Raw genomic sequence first — 17,303 nt, 5'->3', positions numbered from 1 at the left:
TGGGGGGGGGCAGGGAGGGGCACTCTTCCATTGCCCCAAATTCTGTCAGCCCTCTCGGCTTGCGACCCAGTCCTCACACTCGCTGTGGGAAGGGAACCCACTCCCAGGTGTAGACGCGCTCCTGGGAAACCCGCCCAGCGGGCTGTGCACAGACACCGGCTTCTGTAAATATGCTTCCTTTTCTGGGGTTCTAGCAAATGGCACGTCCTGCTGGCATGCTCCGGGGGGCCTTTCCTGTCCCACTTCCCCCACCCCACGGCTGCCCACGGGGCCTCTGAGCACGTTTGACCCCCATTTCCTTCCCCAGGCAGAGAGGCTCCCCCTCCGCACCCCAGGCAGCCCAGCCAGAAACCTGTTGGACAGGCTCAGAGGGAAGGAGAACCAGTTAAACTCTGTCCTCAGCACCTCCCACCACAGAAAGACTGAATGGGCTGGAAGTACTGAAAACCGCCTGGGGTGGTGCTCGGACCCACCTGTCCACAGAAACAAGCCTGTCACAGAGGGGCAAATCCTGTGGGACTCCACTCCCCTGGGGCCCCTAGAGGAGCCCCATTCCCAGTGGCGGAGAGCAGGAGGGGCGCCAGGGGCTGGAGGTGTGTTCACGGGGTCAGAGATTAGGTCTGGGGACATGAGAAAGTTCTGGTGACAGAGGGTGGTGGCTGCACATTAGTGGGAGTGTGCTAACGGCCACTGAGCTGTCTGTTCCCTCATGGATGGTTCAGAGGTCAAGTTCTTTGTCAGGTATATTTTGGCACAATTTTACAAGTTGGGGCGGTCAGTGCAGGGCCTTGGCATCCGTGTCCGGGGCTGGAGGGACAGCACACACACCGGGCATGGGGGCAGCTCACAGCTCACAGCCCCGAGCAGTCAGCGGCCCAGCTGCCCAGCCTGGAGGTGGCTCTGAGGAACGTCATCGAGCCTCTAAAAACAGACACCCTCCTGAACCTTTGCTGCTCTGGCCGCTCGCTTACTCCCTCTGTGATCAGCGCCTCCCTACATATCCTGTTGGTGATTCAGCCCCTTTGGGTCACTGTGGACACTCTGTTGGACGCTCTGCTGGTGGGAAGGGAAGTGCAGATGGTCGACACCTATCTCTGTATGCCGGGACACCCCCATGGGCCCTGGCAGGTCCCACAATGCTCGGCTCTGGACCCAGTGAGCCCCACGTCTCCATCCTGAAACATGGCAGCTGCTGTGCGTCTGGGCTGAGGGGCTGTTAGAAAACTTCAGAGGGAAGAGCACAGAGACAGAGCGCTGTTCTCCCTGCAGAACAGCCTCCCCAAGAAAAATTCTCAAGCAGAGAAGAGCTCCTCACCTCCCCGTCACAGAAATCCGGGTCACAGTGTCTCCTGTGTGTCCAGGATAGGATTGCCAGCTGAAATGCGGGAGCCTGTCACTTCTGATGTGTACCCACACAGCCACCACAGAGTTAGTGGAAGTGTGCCCTGTGCTGGTCCCTGGCACGTGTACTTTCACAGGAAAGTGTCAGTATGTCTCTGGGTGTGTAACTTGCATGCCATGAATCTGGGACATTGTCTTTTTATTGTTGCACTAGGGTCCCAAACTTTTGGTTTTTAAAAAATTTTTTTAAAGTTTATTCATTTTTGAGAGACAGAGAGTGAGCGGGGGAGGGGCAGAGAGAGAGAGAGACACAGAAGCTGAAGCAGGATCCAGGCTCTGAACTGTCAGCACAGAGCCCGACGTGGGGCTCGAACCCATGAACCTTGAGATCATGACCTGAGCCAAAGTCAGATGCTCAACTGACTGACCCCCCCCAGGTGCCCTTGTTTTCTAGTTTTTTTTTTTTTTAATGTTTTTATTTACTTTTGAGACAGAGAGAGACAAAGCATGAGCAGGGGAGGGGCAGAGAGAGGGAGACACAGAATCCCAAGCAGGCTCCAGGCTCTGAGCTGTCAGCACAGAGCCCGACGTGGGGATCAAACTGATGGAGTATGAGATTAATACCTGAGCTAAAGTCGGATGCTTAACCTTGTGAGCCACCCAGGCGCCCCTATTATACTTTAGATTCGACCCCTTATAAAATGTAAATAAACATGTCTTTATTTAAAAAAAAATTTATTTTTAACGTTTATTCATTTTTGAGAGTCAGACCATGAATGGGGGCAGAGAGAGAGAGGGGGAGACACAGAATCCGAAGCAGTTCCGGGCTCCGAGCTGTCAGCACAGAGTCTCACGCGGGGCTTGAACTCACGAACCATGTGACCATGACTTGAGCCGAAGTCGGACACCCACCTGAGCCCCCCAGGCGCCCCTGAAGTCCCAGAGTTGTCAGTGCTTTCATTTTCCAGCAGAAGTATTTTTGAATGTGACTGCGTTTGGAGATCCAGCCTTTAAAGAAGTGAGGGTAAAACGAGGTCAGTCGGTAGCCCTGATCCCACATGACTGGTGTCCTAATAAGAGGAGGTCAGGACGCACAGAGGAAGCACGTGAGGACGCGGGCAGGAGACGGTGTCCACGCACCCAGGAGAATGGTGCATTGGGAACCAGCCCTCGGACCTGCAGGCTCCAAGACTACGTGAGCACGGGTGCTGTCTAGCGGCCGGGCTGTGGTTCTTTGTCACAGAGGCCTGCGCCGTGGGCACAAAAATGGGGTTCTAGCACAGAAGGGAGGACAGGAGAAGGAAGGCTGGGGACGAGCGACAGTGTGTGCCTGTCCCAGCCTGGTACCCTCCCACTCTTCCTGAGACTGTCTGTTCGTCCGTCTGTCCAGTGGAGCAGGTGGAGGCAGGACCCCCGGTTTCTTGGCTTCCTGGGGACGGGGTGCTTCCTGCGCCTCCCCTCCCGCAGTGTCCCTGAGCGTTTTGTAAGATTAGGTTGTATCACAGTTTTTGTTCTTTAAAATGTGCGTTTAATCTTGTTACAAAATAAAACTTGCTTACAAGGAACACTCCCTCAAAATGATCTCTGAAAACAAATCGTGAGTTTCTCCGATGCCCAGAGCCCACAGAACAGCTGCATTCCACGTCTGTGCTGGAAGAACTGGAAACGCCATTCTCAGGCTATAATTGCAGGGCTCCCTGCTCAGTGGACCTGCCCTCTTCCAAAACCTGTTTTTCTTCTGCAGAGGACGTCACTGAAGGGTCTGGGGTGACTTCCTGCGGGGCACTCACAACCTGCCCTCGGAGGAAATCGCGTGTGAGGCACCTGAGCCTGGGAGGCTAGGATGGGAACAAGAGGCCCGGGGTTTGCTGAGCACAGTCCGCACACCGGGCAATGACTGAGCCCCTTCCGGCTCCTGCTGGGGAGAAGGAGACATGTCCAAGAGGACGAGCCTGGCCGGGGTCATACCCCTAGAAACTGAGCAGGGGACCTGCGTGGCCTGGGGGACTGCATTCTCACCCATGACAGTCTCCAGAGGGTGACATTTCCCCAAAGAGAAAGGCTCTCGTCAAGTGGCCCCGCGGCCTGGTGCACCCGGGCTGTCCCAAGGCAATGATTTCACTCACACTCCTGGGCTGGACCCCCCCCTGCGGGGACTGGAGGAATGTGTAGTGTCTGATGACGGTAACCTTGGGACAGGACCCCACACTCGCTCCAGGAAGGTGGCCGCTCAGACTCAGAGTTGTGGGCATTTCATGGGGTCACTGGAGACCCCATAGCACCCCGCCTCACTAATAATATCTGCACATGTCCCTTCTGGCTTCATGGGGACGGCAGGAGTGAGAGCCTCAGGATCCTCCAGGTGGCTGGCGGTACACTGACCTCTGAGCAGGCCACAGTGGGCTGGTGGGGGGCCAAGGCCGCAGGGCCAGTTCTGGGCCATCCTGCCCCCTGTGGGGAGGGCATTACTGCTTTACTGGTTACACACAGTATTATGGAAACTTTCAGAACGGAAAACCGCTCCGTGTACCCAGTGCCCAGCTTCCTGGTTCGGCCATGGCTCCATTCGCCCATCTTTTTTCTCTCTTCTGGAACGAATCTAACACCAACTCCAAACCTCATATTATTTTACCCGTCAATACTCTTCTTTAGTCAAATAGAAAACAAATCTGGACTTAATACTTCAATTCAAAGGGATGGGGCTACTGCCATAGTGAGGTCTGGAAGCTTCTCTGGAGCTAGGCCACGGGAGGCTTGCTTCACGGGGCAGAGTAAGGTAGGTGAGACAGCGGGCTGGTGGCCGGCAGGGTCAGCGGCGGGAGCCGACCCGCCCTGCGAGGCGAAAACAGTCCAGCTCATTACTGCTGGAGCAAAGGAGGGGTGTAGGGGGCAGAGTCTGGCTGGTCCCAGATAAGCAGGGGACCCCGAGTCTCACCTGCACCCCAGGAGAGGGCTCCCCGTGGGGATCTCTTTAGTAGGACACACAGGGGCGTGTTAACCTCCACTGTTTTCCCAGGGCTCAGCTGTGTCAGCCCCCAGTAATACACATACGCACGCATGTGCACACACACACACACCACCTCACTACCGGGACACACCAGCGTCACTAATGTTCCCTTGTCCATCTGCCTCCCAGTCCTCGCTCAGTCTCGCCCCCCCCCCCCCCCCCCCCCACCCCACCGCAGGGTCTTCCCGGGTGTGGCCATGTTGCATCTGGTGGTCATGTCTCTCCAGCTCTTTTCAACTGAATCAGTCGACCCCCGCAGCCCTCGCTGAATGTGGGGTCACGCTGTGGTACAGGCCCCGGCTGGGGACCAGCACCCACATCCGGGGCTCGGCAGAAATGCAGCCTCGGGCTCCCACAGCCGCTCTCTGGGTCAGGGTCCCCGTCTGGGCAGTGTCGCCGGGGTGTCCACCCACCTCCCCTGCTGAGGCTTGGCCTGCACAGAAACTTGGGGACGTGGCAGGGGGCCGTGGTGGTACCTGGCAAGTGACAGCCTGCGCGGTCTCCAGGGAGGACGGCTCAGCGCTCTGGCTGCCAGCTCTGAGGAAAGGGTTCTGGCAGGGAGGGTGCCCAGGGAACTCAGCCCTGGGCGTGTGGATGGAGGTACTTGGAGGGCACAGTGCGCACTACCTCCTGTTCCCAAGGGGAGGCTCAGGCAGACCCTGGGCCGGCAGCCCTCTGTTTCCCGCCCTCTGGCCGCTGCCATCCTGGCCACCTGGGCCTCCTCATCCTCTTCCCTCCCCTACTTCCTGGGCTGGCTGCTCTTACCTCGCTTGCCCCCACACAGGATGCCCGTCCTCCCGTGTCATCTGGCCCCAATACACCTGCCAGGGGTACCGCCATCACGCTCAAGCCCAAGTGCACATGTCCTGTGGCCTGGGTTTCCTGCGGGGGCATCAGAGCCAAGGCCATGCTGCTCTTCAAGGCAGTTGTGAGAAAGTGTGTGGCAGGGGGTGAGGCCGGATCCTGACCCCCATCAAGAGAGGAGGGGAACCTGCAGGCAAGGAGACAGGCGTGTCCCGGGACTGCTGGGTGGGATGGAAGCGGGGGTGTTGAGTGCCAGAGAAGTGGGGGCAGGAGCATCAGCTTGCTAGTAGGCCCGGCGACAGGAAGCAGGAAATGGGGTTTAGCCCCAGAGAAGAGTTGGAAGGGTGGGGGTGGGGGGGCTTCAGGGAGTCGTTCCCTTTGGCTGGTAGCAGCCATCCAGGTGGGGAGAGAAACCCGCCAAAGGAAGATGAGCAGGTGCGCAAGGCATGGGCCGGGGGAGACCCCATGTTGGTGTGAGGATAAGTCACCCCGTCTGCTGACTTGAATGTCACACAAGAAAGTACCCTTGTTGAGAGTGTCCCAAGGAGGTCAGAGCAGGGACCGGGGCGGTGGGGGGGCTTACAAAGGGCACTGCACTAAGCTGTGGCACCAGGACGCTGGCAGAACTGGCCTTTGCGGTTAGGTCCAGGGGACCCTAAATTACCTACAGCCCCCCAGGGTCCGCAGAAGCCTGATGATGGCTGGCAGCAGGAGGTCGGCGGGGGGGGGGGGGGCCTGCCGCTCCTCTGCAGGTTCTCTGCTTAGCCCTGGACGGATCAGCTCCGAGCCATGTCGGCTGCCCGCAGGTCCAGTAAAGCTCGGGTAGACGTGTGGGGGGCGCAGCCACATCTCTGCATGGCCCACAGGCACTTCTCACGAGAAAGTACACACATGCCCCAGAAAGGCATTTCCTCCGACAGGGCTGGTCACAGGTGGACTGGGCTCCAGGGCTCAGAGAAAGCGTCTTCCTGCTTGGGCTCATTGTTTCAAAAAGGACGCTTGGGGTGAGGAGGGCTGAGGCTACAAGTGCCTTAAATCCAAAATTCAAAGAACCTTAAATACCCACTTTCTCACCACATTTGTAAACCAAAATTCACAACATAGTTCTGGCAAATTTTCTGTGGTCTCCCTGATTTGGCAAGGTTTTCACGCCCCAGTGTTGAAATCTCAGGAGAGTAATGGTGCTGGCTCCCAGGGGTGCCCCTGCAGGGCTCAGGGCGTCAGGGCCCCAGGACTGTTCAGGGCGTGCCTTGATGCCTTTAGTTTTGCTGGTGACTCCCCTCCCCCTCGCCCTGAGGAACAAGATTGCAGACAGCACCTGGCCTTGACCCACACGCCCAAGATTCTGAACACGTTATTGGAGGGGTGGCTGAATAGGGAACCCCCCCACCGTTCTGCCTCCTGTGTGGGCGCCCCCTGAGCTGTGAACCCCCAGTCACCCCAGATGACCATCCTGCAGGGTGGTGCACAGCCAGCCAGTTCCCGTGACCATGTGACCCCTGGCAGGGTGGGGGCTTTCCCAGGCAGTCAGGGCAGGACTGGAACCCGGGACCCCCTCCCCAGCCGGGTTTGGGGAGGCTGGAAGGAACAGGGCAGGTCCCCAGGTGGGTGCAGGGACTATACGCTGTTCTCAGGTCTGAAGTGAAGACTGAAAAAAACAAGTGAAAAGTAAGACTTGCCCTTTTCCGGCACAAGGAAAATTAAAATAGGGCTCATAGGTCAGAGCTCTGACCTTCGGACCGGCCAGGCACTGAAATTTGAAGGTATCTCAGGAGAACCTCAACTCTATCTCCCACCTTTGCTCAAAGCCCAGGAGGCCTGAACGGAGTGACCGGGAAATGCCGCCCACCCACCCAGCCAGCCTGGGGGGGGGGGGGGGGGGGCGGGGCGCACACCTTCCGCTCAGGACCGCCCCCCGTGGCCCCCTGATCCCGCCCCCAGCCTCCCATCCCGCACCCCTCCCTCCGGGCTTAACACCTCCCACGCTTCCAGCTCCAGCCGCGCCGGACACCGCCCACAGCGGGGGCCGCGGGAGCAGGTGCAGCCCCGCCCCTCTCCCTCCCGCTGCTCATCCCTGGGGCCCCGCCCCCCGCCCCGCCTCCCGCGTCCGGGGCCCGGCGGAAGGACACGAGCTCCGGTCCAGGGAGGGGGACTCGTACCCCTCGGCGTGCGCCCCGCGGTCCCCGCGCCCCCGGGCGCCCCCTCCCCGCCCTCCCAGCATGGAGCCTGCGGGGCGCCCCCGGGACCGGGTCCCCAGGTGGGCGCGTGGGGGCCAGGGCGCGCCTCGCCCAGCCTGGGGTGTGGAGTGCGGGATGGGGACTTGGGTTGTGGAGTGCGAGTGGGTGGGGAGCGGCGGGGAGGGCCGGGGCGCGCCCGCCCCACCCGCGGGTCGGTCGCGGTTCCCGTCGCGTCGCCTCCCCCACGCGCGCACGCGGCCTCGTCCCCGCGGGGACCCAGTGCGCGCGCGAAACTTTATTTAGGGCTTACAGGTTCCTTTTCTTCTCGTTGCAGGATCGATCCGTACGGGTTTGAAAGGCCCGAAGACTTTGATTATGCAGCTTATGAGGAGTTTTTTTCCGCCTACCTGGTGATACTCACTAGAAGAGCGATGAAATGGTCCAAACTTTTGAAGGGGGGCGGAGGTGTCCAGAAGAGCGGTACAGGTGGGTCGGGGGCCGCGGACCGGCCAGAGCTGGTTCTGAGGGGCGGGGTCTCCGTCCCTCCCCCCCCCCCCCCCCCCCCTCCCTGCCTCAGCGCGGAAGCCCCCTGCCCGGTGGCCTGCCCAGCCCAGCTCTCTCTGGGCCTGGCGCCTCCTCCAGGCCTGCCCTCCTTGGCGCTCTCCCTCCTGCGGGTCTGGGAGGGCAGGCTTCCACACCGCCACAGAAGCCGGCCCCTGCCCTGTCCCGCCTGTGTTGACCTCTGGCTGCTTGTCTGGTTTCTGGTGTGGTTTGCTTTCCTCTGGGAATCACATTCCCCTCCCTGCCCCAGCGTTGGCCTCTACACTTGCTTCAGCGTTCGTTGAATGAATGGAGTGTTTTCCCCAGGCCGCAGATAAGGAGACGGTGGGGACCTGCCGGAATGTGGTGAGGCCCTTGGGAGGTGTATGCTTCCGGGACTCAAGATAAGGCTAGGGCTTTCTGAGATAGGGCTTTGGTGACCAAGAACGGTGAGGGCGGAGGTCAGCGGCAGGGACTGAGCTGTGTGACCGGTAGCGGGGACGTAATGAGAGCGTTCTGGTCTTGGGCCCAGGGCTCCATCACATGACTGGGCAGAGAGAGGCCAGCTGTAAGAGTTTTTTGTTTTTTTTTTAATTCACTTTTGAGAGAGAGAGAGAGAGAGAGCTCGAGTTCAGGTGGGGTAAAGAGTCAGAAGAGAGAGAATCCCAAGCGTGCTGATGTGGGGCTGCATCCCACAATCCTGGGATCGTGACCTGAGCTGAAATTAAATGTTGGGTGGACGCTCAACTGACTGAGCCACCCAGGGGCTCCAGTAAAAGGGTTTTTAAGCAAGAGGGTGTGACAAGGTCAAGTTTTGCTTTTAAAGGGGTTGGTGAACTAAGGCCCAGAGCGGCCCAGTACATAGTGCAGTTGCACAGGGTTGGTGGGGACAGGTTGATCTTGGGGGTGGGGCGCTCAGGGAGGAGGGAGAGAGGCTCTTTCTCAACTCTGGGCCCCACCACCCACCTGCCTCTCCCTTGACCAGGGGCCCTCCTCAGGGCTGTTACTGCTGGGGGAGTGTTCAGGAGCGACTCAGGTGAACTAGCAGTTCACACAGTCCGAAGGGCCGGGAGGGGCCTCAGGCTGGTCCCCTGTTGCCAGGCAGACCTTGGATGCCGCCAGCGCCCTGTGCGCTTCCTGCAGGGATCATCCCCCAGCGCCCATCCCTGCGTCGCCTCTGTTTCCATCGGCATGTCTGCCTTTATTCTCCTTTCTGTTTATTCTTAAGAGTTGACTGGTCTTTTGTTTTTAAAAAATACAAGTGTATAAAAGTAAAGCTAATTTGGATCCATGGTGAAAATCTGCATCACGTGAAGTACGAGGGGCTCTCCTCCTGGCCCAGCTGTTGGGTCAGGCAGAGGCCATTGCTGACAGCACCGGGCGTCTCCCACGCACGTGTGCAAATGTGGCGGCTGGCCCCGCAGGCCGGGAGTTGGCGGGAACGCGGGAGAAGCCTCCCGTGGCTGACCCTGGACCCGGAGGCTCGTAGCACGCAGTCACTGAGACGTGCGTGCGCCTCAGTGGCCCTGTCTGTGGTGTTACCATCTGGTTCTAGCCTTTTCCTGTCCTTCCCTTTGGAGGACCCTCAACATCTCCGTCCTAAGCTGCACGTGGCACCAAGTGTCTCTTTTCCGGCATCCGTTCTGTTGAGCGTGCAGAACCTTCCAGATGCTCGCCCTTCCTGTCTTTTCCAGTTGTCTTCCCTGGTTCAAAGGTCTTATCTGGTTTCTGCTCCTACTTTCTTTGAGCACTGGTGTCTGTGAGCTCTAAGAATTTCAGTTTGGTTTACTGAAAGAATTCTCTTTTTGTTTTAACATTTCCTTGACTTACATAACAGACTGTGACTGCAGTAACCAGAGGGGCAAAACAGGTTTGGAAGCCAGAGTGTCAGCTTTGCGATGAGCCTCGGGCCTGGGGGAGGGCGGCCTGGTGTTCCCTCAGGAAACAGAAGCACAGGTCAGTCTGCAAGAGGTGTATGGTTCATAGGGTTCAGTGGCCCCGGGTGTCGTGGCTGGTGCTGGTGTGGTTTCGGGGCAGGACGGTCGGGGAGCCTGTCAGCACCTGTGCGGCTCTGTGGGAGTGGCTGTGTGGCACAGACAGGAGTGGACGAGTTATTCCAGAAATGAGAGTCCAGTTCTGCAGTCACACTCAGCTGACTGTCCTGCAGGGACCATGACATCCCAGGGGGGAAGGGCCTTGGTGGGCATCGTTCTGTGACCTCAGTGACGGGTCTTGTTGCTTCGTTGTCCTGTGTGGTTTTCTGTTTTGGGGGACTTTTGTCTGGACGCCTGCCTTCCTGTCACCAATAACACGGTCACCTCCTAATCTTGGCATCAGCACGTCTCCAGGTGGCCACCAGAACTCACTGGCCCGATTCTGCCACATGTGGACACAACCAGTGTTTCCTCTTTGTTTTCTTTTTTGTCCATAGCAAATACGCACCAGGAGCACGTGAGACAGGTCGATCCTTCTCCCGCAGCCTAGAAAAACGAATTCAGTCCTGCCCTGGCCCAGCCATTGCTCCAGCTCACGTCCCGTCTGAGGGCGGATGCTGAACTGCCTTCTGCAGGGTCTCAGCTCTTTCCTAGTAGCTGCAAATGTCAGCAGCATCTAAGTTAGAATTAAGTTGCAAACATATCTGTCCAAAGGCAAATACCAATAAATACAGGGATTTGCTTAACTTTGTTGGGACAGACAGTTGGAAGTGATTTGTCTGGGGTCCACCTTGTTTAAAGAGATGCCCCCCTCATCTTCCCAAGGTCAGGAATGCTGCCGGACAAGTCCTACCCTGAGGAAGGGGTCAGTGGCAACAGCCTTTGTCCCTGGAAGCTGTTGACACAGCTCAGCCTCCTCGGCCACCTGGATCTCAGGCCAGGGCCCCGTGCTTCACCCCCGTCTGACGAGGATACTGAGGCCTCTGCCAGGCGGGGCCTGCGGGTCCCAGTAGAACCCAGTGTCCGACTCCAGTGAGGCGTTTAAGCATCTTACAGGTGCCTTTTTTTTCTATTTACAAATTTAATTTGTAGTGAAATACGCTCTTACTGGTTATACTTTTGTGAGTTCATGGGGAGGTTCGTGTCCCCTCAAGACTGAAACCGGCCCATGTCCTTAAACACTCGCTCCTGCTGCCCCTGTGGGCCCCGTGCGCTGCCTGGGCGCTGGGGCCTCTGAGAGTGTCCCGCCAGCGGGCCCCACGGCCCCAGGCCTGTGAGGCCGGCTCCCCCTGTGCCCTGATCTGGGGGATCCCGTCCTTCTTCCCTCCTTGCTGAGGAACACCTTGCTCTCCGGGACCACGTTCGGCAGCTGCAGGACCTTTGAGCCGATGGTATAAACATCCGTGCAAGCACCTGTGAGCACTGAGGCTTTCCTGAAGCAGGGTTGTGGGCTCGGAGCCGAGTGTGGGTCTCACCCCCCGACCCCCGTGGTCGAGCTCCGCCCGCGGTGACCCGGTTCCCTCGTGCCCTACTGTGAGCCTTCCTCAGAAAGACTGTTCTGCCCCTTCTGCCCGCAAGACTTTCCTTTGCGATGCTGTTGAAACGCAGTCAGCTCTGCTCCTGTGGTTATTTCTGGAGTTTCCTTATGCTCCACTGCCTGCGAGTGGGGCCTGAGGTCGGAGGTGAGCCCCTGACTTGGCGGCTCCTCTGGTCCCCCTGGGGATTGTTGTGGTTCCAGGCGTCAGTTGTGCTGGAGGCAGCCTGGGGTCTGCGTGTCCCCCCTTTGCACGTCTTCAAGTTAGGCATCCCCGGCCGCGGACTGGCCCCTGGGGGTGGCCGCAGCATCTGCCTGGCTCCCTGCGGCCGGAGACCCCCGCCCGGCTCTGGCGGAAAGCGCGGCAGGCTGGAGGAAAGGCGGCCCCAGTGGCTAGTGTCCTCGGTTCGCGTGACCTCACCAGCGTGGGGACGCCCCAGAGGGTCTCTATTCCCTGTGGCTTCCGCCCCGCATCCCGCACGCACCTGCTGGGCCTTTCCTGCCCTCATGCGCCCTCTGGAAGCTTCCGCTGAGGCCGCATCCATGGTGTGTTAGCGCAGAGTGCGAGTTAGCGGAGCTTTATCAGTGCTTTCCGTGGCGACTCTTCCTGCCGCGGTTTTCTGTGATACGAAGCTGGCGCCACAGATGCTTTTCTCCTTGTAGCAGATCGTGGACTTTCTTTGATTGTATGGCCTTTTGTTTTTTCTTAAAATGCATTTTTTTAATGTTTGTTTATTTATTTTTTGAGACAGAGACAGAGCATGAGTAGAGGAGGGTAGAGAGAGAGAGGGAGGGAGACACAGAATCCAAAGTAGGCTCCAGGCTCTGAGCTGTCGGCACAGAGCCCGATGCGGGGCTCGAACTCACGAGCTGTGAGATCATGACCTGAGCTTAAGTCGGATGCTCAACCAACTGAGCCACCCAGGCACCCCTAATGCATTTCTTTTTTTAAAAATGGTATTGTGGGGCGCCTGGGGGGCTCTATTGGTTAAGCATCCGACTTCAGCTCAGGTCGTGATCTCCCGGTTTGTGAGTTCAAGCCCCGCGTCGGGCTCTGTGCCGAGAGCTCGGAGCCTGGAGCCTGCTTTGGATTCTGTGTCTCCCTCTCTCTCTGCCCCTCCTCCACTCTTGCTCTGTCTCTGCCTCAAAAATAAAATAAACATTAAAAAAGAAAATAACAATGGTATTTGTAATGTAATATGGAAGTAAAATAATAAAGCTTTGAGTATTTCCTTCGATGAACGGTTTTGAGGGTTAAACTGTTGCACCCCTGGCTTCCTGTAATTCACTTGAACATCGTCTCACGAATCTTTCCTGTTTACCTGGGAAACGAGCGAGCAAGTTGTTACCTGAGGTACCTTGTGGTTCTTGGCTTCTTTTCCTACGTGTTTCTATGGTTGCTAGACAATCTATTTTCAGTAAAATATCCCTCCCAAAGGAAGTAGCTCTCCACTGACACAAGTCAAGTGCAGAACAGGACACAAACACCGGCCGCTGAGCCCCGCGCCAGGGGGTCACACAGGCTCCCAGACTGGGACCCTGCAGTCCCTTGTCACCTCCAGGGCTGGACCATGCACCAGCGCCTCTGTCCCTGCCCACAGCTCTCCCTCTGGCCCTCGCTTCTGCTTCCTGCCTCATGTCCCCTCACTTGGTGCAGCTTCTGTGCCTCCGGCCTTCTCCTGTGTGTGGAGCTTGTGGGGCCGCCCTGGGCTGCAGTGGCCCAGGGGCCCGGCCTGCTGCCTCCCGCACGGTGTGCTGACGGTGAGGGAGGACGGGGGGCTGCCCCGTGCAGGAGAACGGTCTGCAAGGAGTGCACGCAGCCATCCGGGTGGGCATGTGTAAGGTTCTGCGTCTTCTCATGTTTGACATGGGAGAAGCCAGGCGAAAGCATTGAGGTCGCGCCCTTTGCTCTCGGGCTCTGCCAGGCTCTGACCCCAGGCCACACTGGTCTGTCCCTGACCGCAGCCCCTGCTTTCCGTTTCAGTGAAGCGCTATATCCGGAAAGGTGTCCCCCTGGAGCACCGGGCCCACGTCTGGATGGGGGTGAGCGGAGCCCAGGCCCGGATGGACCAGAACCCCGGCTATTACCACCGGCTACTGCAGGGAGAGTGCTGCGGCAGGCTGGAGGAGGCCATCCGGACAGGTGAGTCGCGGGTGGGCGCGGGGGCACGCAGCCCCCCAGGAGGGAACTTGCGCTGTTACAGATTGCCCACTGCTTTTAATTTGGAATTTTATTTTTCTTATGGGAAAATCAAACCTTGAGCATTCGTGAGGGGAGAGCAGTGTTTTTCACTGATTCGGCAAACACTAGACGCCAGCCAGCTGGGAAGGTCAGTATGGGCAGGGGCAAGGGCAGGGCAGGTTTCTGCAAGAAGACCTTGCTGCAGGCTCTGAGCCGGCAGTCGTGACCGGAGGGTAATCGCTGGGAGGGCTTTGTGCTGATGGCAGCGCCCTGGGACTTAGGGACGCACGCGGGGATGTGTGGCTGGTGTTGAGCTCTGGGTGCCGACGGTGCCCCAGGCACTCTCAGTGACCACACAGGCTCACGAGCTCTTAGATGTTCCAAGTGCTCAAAACAAACGTTTAACCCTTATAAACTGAATAATTTAGATTCTTAGGAAGTGTGACTGATCGTCTGATTTTGCTTTTGAGACATACACCCTTAAATATAAAATAAGTTTTAAAGCCCAATTAACTGAGTGTGCTGAGAGGTGGGACTCCCTGGAGGCGGTGAGACTGGGGAGTGTCCCCAGCCTGGGGAGGGGGTCCCTTGCTGCGCAGAGGCCACACGTGTCAAGAAAAACAGAGTGTTGCTGTTGGTTTGAAAAATGAACTGAAAGGCTCTGTTTTAATGCCGGTGTTTTTGGATAAAAATGTCTTATTGTGGTAAAACATGCATAATAGAATTTACTGTTCCACCTTCCCAAACCGAAACCCCGTCCCCACGGAGTGTCAGCCTCTCCCCAGCCCCCGGCCCACCATCCTGTCGTGTCTGGCTCGCTTACCCCGGTGAGGGGCCCTGGAGGCACATCCACATGGCAACAGGCGTCAGAATGCTTCCTTTTCAGGGCCAGGTCCTGTTGGCTGTGCGGACAGACCCTGTTTTGTTGGTCTGTTCTGTTCTCCGCTGATGGGCGCTGGGGTCGCTGCCTCTGCTTTTGTGGGTTTGCTGTTACGAGCATGGCCACACGGAGATTTCTCTGAGTCCCTGCTTTCCAGTCTCTTGGCGTGTGCCCAGCAGTAGACCTGCTGGACCATCGTTGTTCTGTCTGTTTTCTTGAGGGGTCTGGAGAAATTGCTCTGCAGGGACAGCACAGTGGAGCATTCATAGGGTGCGTGAGCAGACTGGACGTCCCTGTCCCACCCACCTCTGAGGTGGGAAGGAGGGGCTGTCCCAGGGAAAAATTTCAAAACATCTCCTAATCAAGGGTAAGAATAAGAATGGGCTTGGGACTGGTCACTCAGAGTCTGAATTAGTAAAAAAAAACAAACAAGAAAACCAAAACCAAAACACCACTAAACTCCTGGTGGATTCTAAGTTTTTGGGATATTTAGAATTCCAAGAAAAAAACGTTTTTGTAAACAAACACACAATGGCAAATAACGTCCTTTGAGGCACTAATACTTCCTGTTCTGCTTAGGTCAGTTCTTTTATAAGCAGAGGTGCGGCTCGGAGACCAGAGGGAGGCCCAGGAGCGCTGCCCGAAAGCCGTGTGGGGGCCGGGGGGCCTGCACACCGGGTCCGTTCCAGTCATCAGCCGTAGCCCAGCGGCAGACACACCGCTAATCTAATCCAAGTGGGGTCACTAGGTCAGAAAAAAGAAGTACTTGTGTCATGCACCCACACCTCCCCCCTTCTGCCCGTGTGTGGGCTAGCTCACAGAGTCAGGGTCAGGTCCGCGGGAGGTTCCCACAGCGCCGGTGAGGAGGACGCAGGTTCTGATGAGCAGACAGTTTATTCACTTCTCAGTGTCTGGTTTTGCCGTTTGTCTCTGAGGGATTCTCGGGGTGTTCTGCCTTTCCACAACTGGAAAGATTTTCCAGTTTTGTGTTGCCTGTGGTCCTAGAGTTAACCTCCTGGCTGGGGGTGGGGGGTGTTGGGAGGGGGGTGCAGACAGGCTGCATGGCAGGGGCTGTGAGGAGAGGCGGGATACCCTCCTCTTCAGTCCTGACTCCCATCGCTGTGGCCTCAACCGTGGACGTGGCAGGGGCTTGTCCACAAAGGGCGACCAGGGTCGAAACTTTCGCTCACACCTGCCAGGTGGGGTTCGGGGCGCCCCCTGTGGTAGACATGAGGGTTACATCACAGGCTGGTCTTGGGTAATCCTGTGTTGTGAATTTCCCTGCAGATATGAACAGGACCTTCCCGGACAACGTGAAATTCCGGAAGAGCGCGGATCCCTGTTTACAAAAGACCCTGTACAACGTGCTGGTGGCCTATGGGCGCCACAACCAAGGTGTGGGGTACTGCCAGGTGAGCCCCCAAGGGAAGGTGACAGCGACCAGCAAGGATGCACTAACCCTGTTCACGGGTTCTCTAGTCATGGTGCCTGTGACTTTGACACATTCCCCAGGTAGAAAAGTGGTGAAACATATGCTTAATGACTTACTTTGATGTCAGAAAGGGGAGGCTGGGAAGGTAGGAGGTCACTTAAGTGACCCTAGGGCTGTAGGTACTGAATGAGTGACTAGCATCTGCTGGGCTCAGTGCAGGGCGTGTGTGGGGCGCTCCTCCCATGCTATTTCTGGGAGTCAGATCTTCCCCTGCGATTGAAGGGGACAGCCTGCGTCCTCACCTGCCAGTTCCTGTCACCTTGCGAGGACATGCACTGTCTGGGGTGTTGGGGAGGGAAAGACAAGGGCGTGTGGAGCCACAGAAGTGCCATTGGCGAGCCTGCAGGGGACGCGGGACGTCCCGCGTGGGCCTGAGGGGCTGGAGGCCTGCCAGCGTGCTGGCTGCTTGGGTGCCTGGAGTTCTGCTTCCCGCTTCGGTGCTCCTGCTTCTAGGGCTTCCCGAGGGTGCCGGGATCTGTGTGGGGACTTTGCAGCCCACCCTCTCAGGCGAGGCTCCAGGGGCTCGGCGGCTGGGCCGGGGGGCCGTGGCTGCAGCGACAAGAGGGGCAGAGCATCTTGCAAAGACAGCAGCAAAGTCGCAGGCCAGACAGGCTGTTTTCTCAGTGCCCTGGAGCCTGCCCGCGGTGCCAGGGGAGGAAGTCGGGATGGGTAACTGGCCGTCCTGGACGAGGACCGGCCTGTGGGAGCCGGGGAGGCTGGGCAGCCGAGAAACCGTCTTTATGTTATTCCACTCGCTGTTCTTGTAGGTTTTAAAAACAGCGTTAAAACAACCCTCACAACTTTAAGCGTGAGCGCGATGTGCAGCTCATGGTCCGTATCTGTGCACACGCGGCTGTGGGGACAAGGTCTGCAAGCTGAGTGTCAGGAATGGGAGTCTGTTCTCCGCGGTCGGAGGCGGGGTGGGGGCAGGCTGGCGCCCCCGCGGCTGAGGGGTGGTCTGTCCAGGCCCCGGCCGCTCGTGGTCTCTGGAGAGCCCTGGCGTGTGCCTGCCTCTTCACGTGGCCTCTCCCTGGGTGGCGTGTGTGACACTGGGTGACAGAGGCTGGATTTTCCCCGTTACTAGAGGAGGGCACATTTTAGAAAGCATCGGGAACAAGGAAGGAAGTGGAAGTTGTCTGGAGTGCAGTCACGCAGACACTGGCCCACTGTGAGTGAGCCCTGCGCCTGCAGCTCCCAGGTGCCTTGAGCCTCCCTGGCGGTCTCCCTCATAGAAACTGTCTGCAGCCCTGAGCGTCCCGCCACGCTCTCGCGGTTTTACAAAATACACTGTTGGCTTGGCATCTGCTCCGATGCAGACTTGAGCACTCGTGTCTGTTGGAACACCTGCTTTAGAGGCTGGATGTAGGTGTCGTCTGGGCTGAAGGACGGTCTGAGTGGTGTGGTCTCGGGGG

General features: G+C 58.0%; 2 protein-coding genes across 3 annotated transcripts in view; both read left to right on the top strand.

Moving 5' to 3' along the window:
• The window catches only part of PCID2 (PCI domain containing 2), a 129,106-nt gene that overhangs the window by 3,804 nt on the left and 107,999 nt on the right, over positions 1–17,303 (top strand). The window lies entirely within an intron of this gene.
• GRTP1 (growth hormone regulated TBC protein 1) overlaps positions 7,246–17,303 on the top strand; it is a 17,996-nt gene continuing 7,938 nt past the window's right edge. Inside the window, exons 1-4 of one of the 2 annotated variants that reach the window (XM_049647265.1) lie at positions 7,246–7,409; positions 7,664–7,815; positions 13,322–13,480; positions 15,687–15,811. In XM_049647265.1, the coding sequence (XP_049503222.1) occupies positions 7,372–7,409; positions 7,664–7,815; positions 13,322–13,480; positions 15,687–15,811 (474 nt within the window). In that variant the 5' untranslated portion in view covers positions 7,246–7,371. The remainder of the gene's footprint in view (positions 7,410–7,663; positions 7,816–13,321; positions 13,481–15,686; positions 15,812–17,303) is intronic. The other variant, XM_049647266.1, reaches the window with a different exon arrangement.

This window comes from Panthera uncia (assembly GCF_023721935.1).
Source record: "Panthera uncia isolate 11264 chromosome A1 unlocalized genomic scaffold, Puncia_PCG_1.0 HiC_scaffold_16, whole genome shotgun sequence".
Lineage (NCBI taxonomy): Eukaryota > Metazoa > Chordata > Mammalia > Carnivora > Felidae > Panthera > Panthera uncia.
The sequence above is the reverse complement of the archived record's forward strand: the minus strand, read 5'-3'. Positions and strand labels throughout refer to the sequence as shown.